The sequence below is a fragment of the Gobius niger genome (assembly GCF_951799975.1).
Source record: "Gobius niger genome assembly, chromosome: 23".
Taxonomy (NCBI): Eukaryota; Metazoa; Chordata; class Actinopteri; order Gobiiformes; family Gobiidae; genus Gobius; species Gobius niger.
In genome coordinates, this window is record NC_136874.1 from 140,696 (window position 1) to 155,836 (window position 15,141).

At 50.3% G+C, this 15,141-nt stretch overlaps 1 protein-coding gene across 1 annotated transcript; it reads left to right on the forward strand.

Annotated features, from left to right (window-relative positions):
- Window positions 1-1,481: 1,481 nt before the first annotated feature.
- Window positions 1,482-13,347, forward strand: rgn (regucalcin). The gene is made up of 7 exons (XM_079581553.1): window positions 1,482-1,658; window positions 2,084-2,266; window positions 10,975-11,075; window positions 11,567-11,681; window positions 11,767-11,898; window positions 13,012-13,166; window positions 13,242-13,347. Exons 1-7 carry the CDS (start codon window positions 1,493-1,495, stop codon window positions 13,302-13,304), a joined length of 915 nt encoding a protein of 304 aa, XP_079437679.1. The 5' UTR covers window positions 1,482-1,492; the 3' UTR covers window positions 13,305-13,347.
- Window positions 13,348-15,141: the final 1,794 nt, after the last annotated feature.

Consider the following 15,141-nt stretch of genomic DNA (forward strand, 5'->3'; position numbering starts at 1 on the left):
GTGTAAAACAATAAATATGAATAAAACAGTTTAAAAACACATTAAAAACTAGAATAAAACTCAATAAATAAAAAAAGAAACAGGGGACCAGACAACTCACAGGGGGCTGTGGTCAGTCTTGGGCTGTAAATTTGACAGTGATAAAAGTGGTCAGACATGCCAGTGGGAGGAGCTAAAGTTCTGCACATCAAAGGCCTGGTTAAAACACGTTTGATCATTTAGGATCAGCTGAACCGTTTCTACGAGTCTGAAATAATAAATTGTATTTATTTATTATTGTAAAACGACACAGTGTTCACTTAGAAAACTATTATTTATATATTATTATTGTTATTATTGTTATTATTGTCATCTTGAAAAAGTCCTTGATTTGTTTGTTGTTTGTGTCCATGAAGATGAAGGTTAGAGAAGCTGAACCCTCGACTGGACGGAGGACTTTTCACTGACCTGGAGTTCTGAGAGGTTTGTTTGTGTCTCGCCCTCTGGACTCTTTAAATCAAAGGCAAACGTGTTTCCAGGACTTTCTGCAGTGAAAGAGTGAAATAAATACTGACACAGAGTTCAAACTGTCCAGGCAGAAGCTCCCAGGCCTTGGGCGCCATCTGCTGGAGGGGGCGCCATCTGCTGGAGGGGGCGCCATCTGCTGGAGGGGGCGCCATCTGCTGGAGGGGGCGCTGCTGCTGGAGGGGGCGCTGCTGCTGATTATAGTTAGGGTTTGTTTAGGGTTAGTTAGGGTTTGGTTAAGTTTAGGGTTAAGGGTCTAGTTACATTTTCCAAAAGAGTTCAAAGGATTGTTTTTGTTTTTGTCTTTATGAAAACACTTACTGATTTGGGTAAAGCTGAACTGGAGAAAATGTGCTCGGTTCAGGCGGGGGTTAAGAGGTTAAAGAGGAAATAAGCCTAAAGCTGCAGTTCCTCCCCTCTCCAGCAGAGCGCAGAATTCAGCCACTGCGCGGGCGTGTTTGTGAGCGAGTCACGTGGTTTAGTGAGCGAGTCACGTGGTTTAGTCCAGAGCAAAGTCCAGAGCACGTGACCACAGAGACGGGAGTGAAAGTCTGGAAGGAAGCGGAGGTTCCGGAGTTTCTTCTGATCTTTTGTCTTTGAAACTCGTCCATGTTTTATTTGTAGCTGAAACAAAGTGCAGGAAGTTTAAAATCCTCCAGTGGGACCGGATCAAAGCTGCAGGACAGAGGTTTGGCTTGATCTGATGTATGTGTGTTTTAACCTCTTAACCCCCGCCTGAACCACTTTCCTCCAGCTCAGCTTTACTCAAATCTAAAAGTGTCAAAATGAGACGAAAACAAGGAAGAAAATGCAACAAAAGAGACAGAACAAAAAAGCACTGGAAAAACAAAAGCTCAGATCAGTTCTGTAGGTCTTAGCTTTCAAATGTCAGCTGTAAACCTTCAGATTTGGGTAAAGCCGGAGACAGAACACTCCGAGTTCCGCCTCTGTGACTAACACTGTGCGGCTCTCAGTCGTCCAGGAGCTGATGATGTCGTCTGTGAGGGTGGAGCCTCTGCCGGACGTGCGCGCTCTGATTGGTGAAGGGCCGCTGTGGGAGGAGTCAGAGCAGACGCTTCTATTCGTGGACATAATGGGGAAAAAGATCCATCGCTGGAGCTCCGCCTCCAATCAGATCGCCTCGCTCGACACAGGTGAGGCCCCGCCCCTCAGAGACAGGCCCCGCCCCTCAGAGACAGGCCCCGCCCTCAGAGACAGGCCCCGCCCTCAGAGACAGGCCCCGCCCCTTAGAGACAGGCCCCGCCCTCAGACACAGGCCCCGCCCCTTAGAGACAGGCCCCGCCCCTCAGAGACAGGCCCCGCCCCTCAGAGACAGGCCCCGCCCCTCAGAGACAGGCCCCGCCCCTCAGAGACAGGCCCCTCAGAGACAGGCCCCGCCCCTCAGAGACAGGCCCCGCCCCTCAGAGACAGGCCCCGCCCCTCAGAGACAGGCCCTGCCCCTCAGAGACAGGCCCCGCCCCTCAGAGACAGGCCCCCCCCTCAGAGACAGGCCCCCCCCCTCAGAGTCAGGCCCCTCCCCTCAGAGACAGGCCCTGTGCTAAACGTCTCTCTCTCGAAGGCGCCCCCGTGGGGTTCGCGGTGGCGGCGCGAGGGGGCGGGTACGTGGCGGGCGTCGGCCGCAGCTTCTCCTCCGTTGATTGGTCGACGGGGGCAGTGACGTCACTGGTTACCGTGGACGACGACAAACCCCAGAACCGCCTGAACGACGGGAAAGTGGATCCGACCGGACGACTGTTCGCAGGTACTAACTACCCAGACCAGACGACTAACTACCCGGACCAGACGACTAACTACCCGGACCAGACGACTAACTACCCGGACCAGACGACTAACTATAGACTAACTACCCAGACCAGACGACTAACTACCCGGACCAGACGACTAACTACCCGGACCAGACGACTAACTACCCGGACCAGACGACTAACTACCCGGACCAGATGACTAACTACCCGGACCAGACGACTAACTACCCGGACCAGACGACTAACTACCCAGACCAGACGACTAACTACCCGGACCAGACGACTAACTACCCAGACCAGACGACTAACTACCCGGACCAGACGACTAACTACCCGGACCAGACGACTAACTACCCAGACCAGACGACTAACTACCCGGACCAGACGACTAACTACCCAGACCAGACGACTAACTACCCGGACCAGATGACTAACTACCCAGACCAGACGACTAACTACCCGGACCAGACGACTAACTACCCAGACCAGACGACTAACTACCCGGACCAGACGACTAACTACCCAGACCAGACGACTAACTACCCGGACCAGACGACTAACTACCCGGACCAGACGACTAACTACCCGGACCAGACGACTAACTACCCGGACCAGACGACTAACTATAGACTAACTACCCAGACCAGACGACTAACTACCCGGACCAGACGACTAACTACCCGGACCAGACGACTAACTATAGACTAACTACCCGGACCAGACGACCAACTACCCGGACCAGACGACTAACTACCCAGACCAGACGACTAACTACCCAGACCAGACGACTAACTACCCAGACCAGACGACTAACTACCCGGACCAGACGACTAACTACCCAGACCAGACGACTAACTACCCAGACCAGACGACTAACTACCCGGACCAGACGACTAACTACCCGGACCAGACGACTAACTATAGACTAACTACCCGGACCAGACGACTAACTACCCAGACCAGACGACTAACTACCCAGACCAGACGACTAACTACCCGGACCAGACGACTAACTACCCAGACCAGACGACTAACTACCCAGACCAGACGACTAACTACCCGGACCAGACGACTAACTACCCAGACCAGACGACTAACTACCCGGACCAGACGACTAACTACCCAGACCAGACGACTAACTACCCAGACCAGACGACTAACTACCCAGACCAGACGACTAACTACCCAGACCAGACGACTAACTACCCGGACCAGACGACTAACTACCCAGACCAGACGACTAACTACCCAGACCAGACGACTAACTACCCAGACCAGACGACTAACTACCCGGACCAGACGACTAACTACCCAGACCAGACGACTAACTACCCAGACCAGACGACTAACTACCCGGACCAGACGACTAACTACCCAGACCAGACGACTAACTACCCGGACCAGACGACTAACTACCCAGACCAGACGACTAACTACCCGGACCAGACGACTAACTACCCGGACCAGACGACTAACTACCCGGACCAGACGACTAACTATAGACTAACTACCCAGACTAGACGACTAACTACCCAGACCAGACGACTAACTACCCAGACCAGACGACTAACTACCCGGACCAGACGACTAACTATAGACTAACTACCCAGACCAGACGACTAACTACCCAGACCAGACGACTAACTACCCGGACCAGACGACTAACTACCCGGACCAGACGACTAACTATAGACTAACTACCCGGACCAGACGACTAACTATAGACTAACTACCCAGACCAGACGACTAACTACCCGGACCAGACGACTAACTACCCGGACCAGACGACTAACTACCCGGACCAGACGACTAACTACCCAGACCAGACGACTAACTACCCAGACCAGACGACTAACTACCCGGACCAGACGACTAACTACCCGGACCAGACGACTAACTACCCAGACCAGACGACTAACTACCCGGACCAGGCGACTAACTATAGACTAACTACCCAGACCAGACGACTAACTACCCAGACGACTAACTACCCAGACCAGACGACTAACTACCCAGGCCAGACGACTAACTACCCAGACCAGACGACTAACTACCCGGACCAGACGACTAACTACCCAGACCAGACGACTAACTATAGACTAACTACCCAGACCAGACGACTAACTACCCAGGCCAGACGACTAACTACCCAGACCAGACGACTAACTACCCGGACCAGACGACTAACTACAGACTAACTACCCAGACCAGACGACTAACTACCCAGACCAGACGACTAACTACCCGGACCAGACGACTAACTACCCAGACCAGACGACTAACTACCCGGAACAGACGACTAACTACAGACTAACTACCCAGACCAGACGACTAACTACCCAGACCAGACGACTAACTACCCGGACCAGACGACTAACTACCCAGACCAGACGACTAACTACCCGGACCAGACGACTAACTACCCGGACCAGACGACTAACTACCCAGACCAGACGACTAACTATAGACTAACTACCCGGACCAGACGACTAACTACCCAGACCAGACGACTAACTACCCGGACCAGACGACTAACTACCCAGACCAGACGACTAACTACCCAGACCAGACGACTAACTACCCGGACCAGACGACCAACTACCCAGACCAGACGACTAACTACCCGGACCAGACGACTAACTACCCAGACCAGACGACTAACTATAGACTAACTACCCGGACCAGACGACTAACTACCCAGACCAGACGACTAACTACAGACTAACTACCCAGACCAGACGACTAACTACCCGGACCAGACGACTAACTACCCAGACCAGACGACTAACTACCCAGACCAGACGACTAACTACCCAGACCAGACGACTAACTACCCGGACCAGACGACTAACTACCCAGACCAGACGACTAACTACCCAGACCAGACGACTAACTACAGACTAACTACCCAGACCAGACGACTAACTACCCGGACCAGACGACTAACTACCCAGACCAGACGACTAACTACCCAGACCAGACGACTAACTACCCAGACCAGACGACTAACTACCCGGACCAGACGACTAACTACCCAGACCAGACGACTAACTATAGACTAACTACCCGGACCAGACGACTAACTACACAGACCAGACGACTAACTACACAGACCAGACGACTAACTACCCAGACCAGACGACTAACTATAGACTTACTACCCGGACCAGACGACTAACTACCCAGACCAGACGACTAACTATAGACTAACTACCCGGACCAGACGACTAACTACACAGACCAGACGACTAACTACACAGACCAGACGACTAACTACACAGACCAGACGACTAACTACCCAGACCAGACGACTAACTACCCGGACCAGACGACTAACTACCCAGACCAGACGACTAACTACCCAGACCAGACGACTAACTACACAGACCAGACGACTAACTACACAGACCAGACGACTAACTACCCGTACCAGACGACTAACTACCCAGACCAGACGACTAACTACACAGACCAGACGACTAACTACACAGACCAGACGACTAACTACACAGACCAGACGACTAACTACCCAGACCAGACGACTAACTACACAGACCAGACGACTAACTACCCTGACCAGACGACTAACTACCCAGACCAGACGACTAACTACCCAGACCAGACGACTAACTATAGACTAACTACCCGGACCAGACGACTAACTACACAGACCAGACGACTAACTACCCAGACCAGACGACTAACTACCCGGACCAGACGACTAACTACACAGACCAGACGACTAACTACCCAGACCAGACGACTAACTACCCAGACCAGACGACTAACTACCCGTACCAGACGACTAACTACCCAGACCAGACGACTAACTACCCAGACCAGACGACTAACTACACAGACCAGACGACTAACTACACAGACCAGACGACTAACTACACAGACCAGACGACTAACTACCCAGACCAGACGACTAACTACACAGACCAGACGACTAACTACCCTGACCAGACGACTAACTACCCAGACCAGACGACTAACTACCCGGACCAGACGACTAACTACCCAGACCAGACGACTAACTACAGACTAACTACCCAGACCAGACGACTAACTACCCGGACCAGACGACTAACTACCCAGACCAGACGACTAACTACACAGACCAGACGACTAACTACCCGGACCAGACGACTAACTACCCGGACCAGACGACTAACTACCCGGACCAGACGACTAACTACCCGGACCAGACGACTAACTACACAGACCAGACGACTAACTACCCGGACCAGACGACTAACTACCCAGACCAGACGACTAACTACAGACTAACTACCCGGACCAGACGACTAACTACCCGGGCCAGACGACTAACTACCCGGACCAGACGACTAACTACCCGGACCAGACGACTAACTACCCGGACCAGACGACTAACTACCCAGACCAGACGACTAACTACCCGGACCAGACGACTAACTACCCGGACCAGACGACTAACTACACAGACCAGACGACTAACTACCCGGACCAGACGACTAACTACCCAGACCAGACGACTAACTACAGACTAACTACCCGGACCAGACGACTAACTACCCAGACCAGACGACTAACTATAGACTAACTACCCGGACCAGACGACTAACTACCCAGACCAGACGACTAACTACCCAGACCAGACGACTAACTATAGACTAACTACCCAGACCAGACGACTAACTATAGACTAACTACCCGGACCAGACGACTAACTACCCAGACCAGACGACTAACTACCCAGACCAGACGACTAACTACCCAGACCAGACGACTAACTACCCAGACCAGACGACTAACTATAGACTAACTACCCGGACCAGACGACTAACTATAGACTAACTACCCGGACCAGACGACTAACTACCCAGACCAGACGACTAACTACCCAGACCAGACGACTAACTACCCAGACCAGACGACTAACTACACAGACCAGACGACTAACTACCCAGACCAGACGACTAACTACCCAGACCAGACGACTAACTACCCAGACCAGACGACTAACTACCCAGACCAGACGACTAACTATAGACTAACTACCCGGACCAGACGACTAACTACCCAGACCAGACGACTAACTACACAGACCAGACGACTAAATACCCAGACCAGACGACTATCTACACAGACCAGACGACTAACTACCCAGACCAGACGACTAACTACCCAGACCAGACGACTAACTACACAGACCAGACGACTAACTACACAGACCAGACGACTAACTACACAGACCAGACGACTAACTACACAGACCAGACGACTAACTACCCAGACCAGACGACTAACTGCCCAGACCAGACGACTAACTACACAGACCAGACGACTAACTATAGACTAACTACACAGACCAGACGACTAACTACAGACTAACTACACAGACCAGACGACTAACTACACAGACCAGACGACTAACTATAGACTAACTACACAGACCAGACGACTAACTACAGACTAACTACACAGACCAGACGACTAACTACACAGACCAGACGACTAACTACAGACTAACTACACAGACCAGACGACTAACTACCCAGACCAGACGACTAACTACCCGGACCAGACGACTAACTACACAGACCAGACGACTAACTACCCAGACCAGACGACTAACTACACAGACCAGACGACTAACTACCCTGACCAGACGACTAACTACCCAGACCAGACGACTAACTACCCGGACCAGACGACTAACTACCCAGACCAGACGACTAACTACCCGGACCAGACGACTAACTACCCGGACCAGACGACTAACTACCCAGACCAGACGACTAACTACAGACTAACTACCCAGACCAGACGACTAACTACCCAGACGACTAACTACACAGACCAGACGACTAACTACCCGGACCAGACGACTAACTACCCGGACCAGACGACTAACTACCCGGACCAGACGACTAACTACCCAGACCAGACGACTAACTACCCGGACCAGACGACTAACTATAGACTAACTACCCAGACCAGACGACTAACTACCCGGACCAGACGACTAACTACCCAGACCAGACGACTAACTACCCGGACCAGACGACTAACTACCCAGACCAGACGACTAACTACCCGGACCAGACGACTAACTACCCAGACCAGACGACTAACTACCCGGACCAGACGACTAACTACACAGACCAGACGACTAACTACCCAGACCAGACGACTAACTACACAGACCAGACGACTAACTACCCAGACCAGACGACTAACTACCCGGACCAGACGACTAACTACCCGGACCAGACGACTAACTACAGACTAACTACCCAGACCAGACGACTAACTACCCGGACCAGACGACTAACTACCCGGACCAGACGACTAACTACCCAGACCAGACGACTAACTACCCGGACCAGACGACTAACTACCCGGACCAGACGACTAACTACCCAGACCAGACGACTAACTACCCGGACCAGACGACTAACTACACAGACCAGACGACTAACTACCCGGACCAGACGACTAACTACCCAGACCAGACGACTAACTACAGACTAACTACCCGGGCCAGACGACTGACTACCCGGACCAGACGACTAACTACCCGGACCAGACGACTAACTACCCGGACCAGACGACTAACTACCCAGACCAGACGACTAACTACCCGGACCAGACGACTAACTACCCAGACCAGACGACTAACTATAGACTAACTACCCGGACCAGACGACTAACTACCCAGACCAGACGACTAACTACCCAGACCAGACGACTAACTACCCAGACCAGACGACTAACTACCCAGACCAGACGACTAACTATAGACTAACTACCCAGACCAGACGACTAACTATAGACTAACTACCCAGACCAGACGACTAACTATAGACTAACTATCCGGACCAGACGACTAACTACCCGGACCAGACGACTAACTACCCAGACCAGACGACTAACTACCCAGACCAGACGACTAACTATAGACTAACTACCCGGACCAGACGACTAACTACCCAGACCAGACGACTAACTACCCGGACCAGACGACTAACTACCCAGACCAGACGACTAACTACCCGGACCAGACGACTAACTACCCAGACCAGACGACTAACTACCTGGACCAGACGACTAACTACCCAGACCAGACGACTAACTACTCGGACCAGACGACTAACTACCCAGACCAGACGACTAACTACCCGGACCAGACGACTAACTACCCAGACCAGACGACTAACTACCCGGACCAGACGACTAACTACCTGGACCAGACGACTAACTACCCGGACCAGACGACTAACTACCCGGACCAGACGACTAACTACCCAGACCAGACGACTAACTACCCAGGCCAGACGACTAACTACCCAGACCAGACGACTAACTACCCAGACCAGACGACTAACTACCCGGACCAGACGACTAACTACCTGGACCAGACGACTAACTACCCGGACCAGACGACTAACTACCCGGACCAGACGACTAACTACCCAGACCAGACGACTAACTACCCAGGCCAGACGACTAACTACCCAGGCCAGACGACTAACTACCCAGACCAGACGACTAACTACCTGGACCAGACGACTAACTACCCGGACCAGACGACTAACTACCCGGACCAGACGACTAACTACCCGGACCAGACGACTAACTACCCAGACCAGACGACTAACTACCCGGACCAGACGACTAACTACCCAGACCAGACGACCAACTACCCGGACCAGACGACTAACTACCCGGACCAGACGACTAACTACCCGGACCAGACGACCAACTACCCGGACCAGACGACTAACTACCCAGACCAGACGACTAAATACCCAGACCAGACGACTAACTACCCGGACCAGACGACTAACTACCCGGACCAGACGACTAACTACCCAGACCAGACGACTAACTACCCAGACCAGACGACTAACTACCCGGACCAGACGACTAACTACCCGGACCAGACGACTAACTACCCAGACCAGACGACTAACTACCCGGACCAGACGACTAACTATAGACCAACTACCCGGACCAGACGACTAACTACCCAGACCAGACGACTAACTACCCGGACCAGACGACTAACTACCCGGACCAGACGACTAACTACCCGGACCAGACGACTAACTACCCAGACCAGACGACTAACTACCCGGACCAGACGACTAACTACCCGGACCAGACGACTAACTTCCCGGACCAGACGACTAACTACCCAGACCAGACGACTAACTACCCAGACCAGACGACTAACTACCCAGACCAGACGACTAACTACCCGGACCAGACGACTAACTACCCAGACCAGACGACTAACTACCCGGACCAGACGACTAACTACCCGGACCAGACGACTAACTACCCGGACCAGACGACTAACTACCCGGACCAGACGACTAACTACCCAGACCAGACGACTAACTACCCAGACCAGACGACCAACTACCCGGACCAGACGACTAACTACCCAGACCAGACGACTAACTATAGACTAACTACCCAGACCAGACGACTAACTACCCAGACCAGACGACTAACTACCCAGACCAGACGACTAACTATAGACTAACTACCCAGACCAGACGACTAACTACCCAGACCAGACGACTAACTACCTGGACCAGACGACTAACTACCCAGACCAGACGACTGTTCCAGTACTTTCATTTGTACATATAGTGAAGTACTTGTACACGTAGTGAAGTAATATAATATATATATATATTTTCAGGGACCATGGGTTTGGAGCAGAGTCCGGGTCAGGTCCAGATGAAACGAGGAGCTCTGTTTTCTCTGGACTCAAAGCTGAAGCTCCAGAAGCTCCTGGACCAGGTCTTTACTTTAGTTACTCCATCAGGCTCCTCCCACAGAGCAGGCTCCTCCCACAGGGCAGGCTCCTCCCACAGAGCAGGCTCCTCCTACAGAGCAGGCTCCTCCCACAGGGCAGGCTCCTCCCACAGGGCAGGCTCCTCCCACAGAGCAGGCTCCTCCCACAGAGCAGGCTCCTCCCACAGGGCAGGCTCCTCCCACAGAGCAGGCTCCTCCTACAGGGCAGGCTCCTCCCACAGAGCAGGCTCCTCCCACAGGGCAGGCTCCTCCCACAGAGCAGGCTCCTCCTACAGGGCAGGCTCCTCCCACAGAGCAGGCTCCTCCCGTTAGTTTCAGTGTTTTATCGACTCTTCTGGAGTCGTCCTGAGACCAAAAAGAAGGGCTTTCCCTTTGGGCGGAGCTATAGGGGGCGGAGCTAAAGGGGGCGGAGCTACAGGGGGTGGAGCTACAGGGGGTGGAGCTAGTAGTAGAACTAAAGAGTACCTGTGTTTCAGGTGAGTATCTCGAACGGGCTGGACTGGTCGTCTGACGGGAGGTCGTTTTTCTACGTCGACAGTTTGGAGAAAAGTGTTGATGTTTTTGATTATGACGTGAACACGGGAAACATCGGTACAGACGACTCTCTTTATGTTTCATCTGCAGTTATTGTTGTTGTTATTGTTGTTGTTATTGTCGTTGTTGTTGTTTCCCACAGAGAACCGGCGGGTGCTGTACCGCCTGCAGCCAGCAGAGGGCCTCCCAGACGGACTGACTCTGGACTCAGACGGAAACATCTGGGTTTCCTGCTACGACGGAGGACGAGTCCTGCAGCTCCACCCGGAGACAGGTACAAGTACTGCAGTACTACAATACTACTGCAGTACTATAATACTACTGCAGTACTACAATACTACTGCAGTAGTATAATACTACTGCAGTACTATAATACTACTGCAGTACTATAATACTACAGTACAGAAACATCTGGGTTTCCTGCTACGACGGAGGACGAGTCCTGCAGCTCCACCCGGAGACAGGTACAAGTACTGCAGTACTACAATACTACTGCAGTACTACAATACTACTGCAGTAGTATGGTAGTACTGCAGTAGTATTGTAGTACTGCAGTAGTATTGTATTAGTGAGTAGTATTATAGTACTGCAGTAGTATTATAGTACTGCAGTAGTATTATAGTACTGCAGTAGTATTGTATTAGTGAGTAGTATTATAGTACTGCAGTAGTATTATAGTACTGCAGTAGTATTGTAGTACTGCAGTATTATAATACTGCAGTACTACAATACTACTGCAGTAGTATGGTAGTACTGCAGTACTATAATACTACTGCAGTAGTATTGTAGTACTGCAGTACTACCATACTACTGCAGTAGTATTGTAGTACTGCAGTATTATAATACTGCAGTACTACAATACTACTGCAGTACTATAATACTACTGCAGTACTATAATACTACTGCAGTAGTATTATAGTACTGCAGTACTATAATACTACTGCAGTACTATTATAGTACTGCAGTAGTATTGTAGTACTGCAGTAGTATTATAGTACTGCAGTACTACCATACTACTGCAGTACTATAATACTACTGCAGTAGTATTATAGTACTGCAGTACTATAATACTACTCACTAATACAATACTACTGCAGTACTATAATACTACTGCAGTAGTATTATAGTACTGCAGTACTATAATACTACTGCAGTACTATAATACTACAGTACAGTTTTATCATGAACTGCCTTTACTTTAATTAGACACAAAAGTTATTTTAACTCAAATTTAGACTTTCGTTTGTGCCGACGGTGGAAATATAATATATATATAATATGTTTACATATATTCAGTATATTATATATATTATATACATTATATATACGTCTTTAGTGTATGTACATGTGTATGATAAAGTCGTGGGTTCGATTCCCGTGTGTTCAGGTGCGCTGCTGCAGACCGTGTCACTTCCTGTCTCTAAAACCACTTCCTGTTGCTTCGGGGGGCGGGACTACAGCGACCTCTTCGTGACCTCTGCATCCCTCGGCCTCAGCCAATCAGAGCTCAGTGCTCAGCCGCTCGCCGGCGCCACCTTCAGGGTCCGACTCTTTAACCTGAATAAACAGTAAATTATCATTAAATGAATGTGATTCAAACCTGCTCTTCTTCTTCAGGTGTCGGGGCTCGGAGTGAAAGGACGCCCCCCGGTGGAGTTCTCCGGGACCGTCCTGAAGTGATTCATAATAATCCTTTAAACTGATTTAAACCTTTAACACAAATGAATTCATCTTTATAATAAAGAATCTTCTGACTCGGAGTCTTTGATCCACATTTTAGAACAAAGTCTTTCACCTTTTCACCAAATCCAAACGTTCAAGAGAGAATCAGGAAAAACGTATCAATATTAAAGCAATAAATATAAAGAACATTGGTTTAAACAAAATCTAAATCATTTGAAATAAACATGTAAATAATATTTAAGAGACAAAGAGAAGATAAAGTGTGAGCGAGAGGAAGTTTCGTCACGTTGTGCTTTATTTACATCACAAACATCGACAGAAAAACCACAGAAACAGACGCTGTACAGGGGTCAGAGGTCGGGGGAAGTGTGCTTCAGAGGGGCGGGGCCGTGCCCTCGGGGGCGTGTCCTCATGACGGGGAGAAGATCCGCCATGTTTGTGCGAGTCCAGGGTTTTAACTCAGCAGAACATGAATGATAATGAACTTCACTGACCTTTGTTTGGAACTGGGTTTAAAATACAGAGAATGGAGATTATTTCTGCCACAGACGTGATTCATGGAAGTGCAGGACGTCTGAAGAGAAGCAAAGGGGCACATTATATATATATATATACACATATATATACATATATATGTATATATATGTGTATATATATGTGTATATATATGTGTATATATATATATGTGCGGGATAAAGCACGCCGAGGCGTCCGTGATCAGAATAACTGGACGCCTCGTCGTGCTTTATCCGCTCACACCTCGGTCTGAAGCTGTTCGTTGAGGCCTGTTAGTTTTTTTTAAATCCTGGAGTTATTTCACTTTTCAATCAGTTTTACCTGAAAGTAGTTCCAGCTCAGTTGTTTATCGTTGCTATGGAAACAGCTGCAGTGGAGTGATACAGAACGGGCTCGGTGCACATCATCATCTCTCCAGTAGGACGTCAGAACCAAGATCAGAACTCCTCAATTTCTGGTGGATATTTAGTTTTTTGTTTGTATACTTTATTGTCCCCGTAGGGAGATTTGTCAGCTATAGGATTCACCTATTGTACATGTTTTTAATGGTAGGGGAAACCTATGCAGACAAGTCAGGCTAAAGCCGGGCTGAGGCCGGACTAAAGCCTGGCTGAGGCCGGGCTGAGGCCGGGCTAAAGTCGGGCTAGTGCTAATCTGAGATCTCCTCATGACATGACCTGGGACTCGGAGCTTCCATGAAAAACATAATGTTCTTCACGTACATGAAGACCAGGCTCGTTTCAGCATAAATCCTTTATATTTTAAAGCCATTTCAAAATAAAGGTCTTGCTCCAAGTGGAGGACGAGACTCGAACATGAGTGCGTTTTTTTTCAATAATTATTGCGTTTTTTAATTTGTTAATGTTCTGGTGACGTCCTCCAGGGGGCGCTGTAAAAAAATACCAGGAAGTACCTCCAACATGGCTGTCGCTCCCTGGTCTTTCTCACGTTTACTCCTTCACAAAAACTGTTTGGTATCCACGTGTAGCACGACTGTCTGTAATCCAAATATGGTCATTTCCTTTGTGGCTAAAGAAGAGAAATATATACAGGTGCAAAGATCGGATTCAACAGGACACGCCCCCTCGCCGCCGTGTGCTTCAGTGTGGGGGCGGAGACTGCGGCCCCAGGGGGCGGAGACTGCGGCCCCAGGGGGGCGGAGACTGCGGCCCCAGGGGGGCGGAGACTGCGGCCCCAGGGGGGCGGAGACTGCGGCCCCAGGGGGCGGAGACTGCGGCCCCAGGGGGGCGGAGACTGCGGCCCCAGGGGGGCGGAGACTGTTCAGTAATAAATAAGAATGATAGAAATGTTTAAAAAG

What these genes read in the sequence shown, in the direction of transcription:
- rgn (XM_079581553.1), top strand. Translation starts at nt 1,493, where the DNA reads ATGATGTCGTCTGTGAGGGTGGAGCCTCTGCCGGACGTGCGCGCTCTG. An exon ending in GATCGCCTCGCTCGACACAG is followed by an intron (nt 1,659 to 2,083) that starts GTGAGGCCCCGC and finishes TCTCTCTCGAAG; the next exon opens with GCGCCCCCGTGGGGTTCGCG. An exon ending in GCAGCTCCACCCGGAGACAG is followed by an intron (nt 11,899 to 13,011) that starts GTACAAGTACTG and finishes CCGTGTGTTCAG; the next exon opens with GTGCGCTGCTGCAGACCGTG.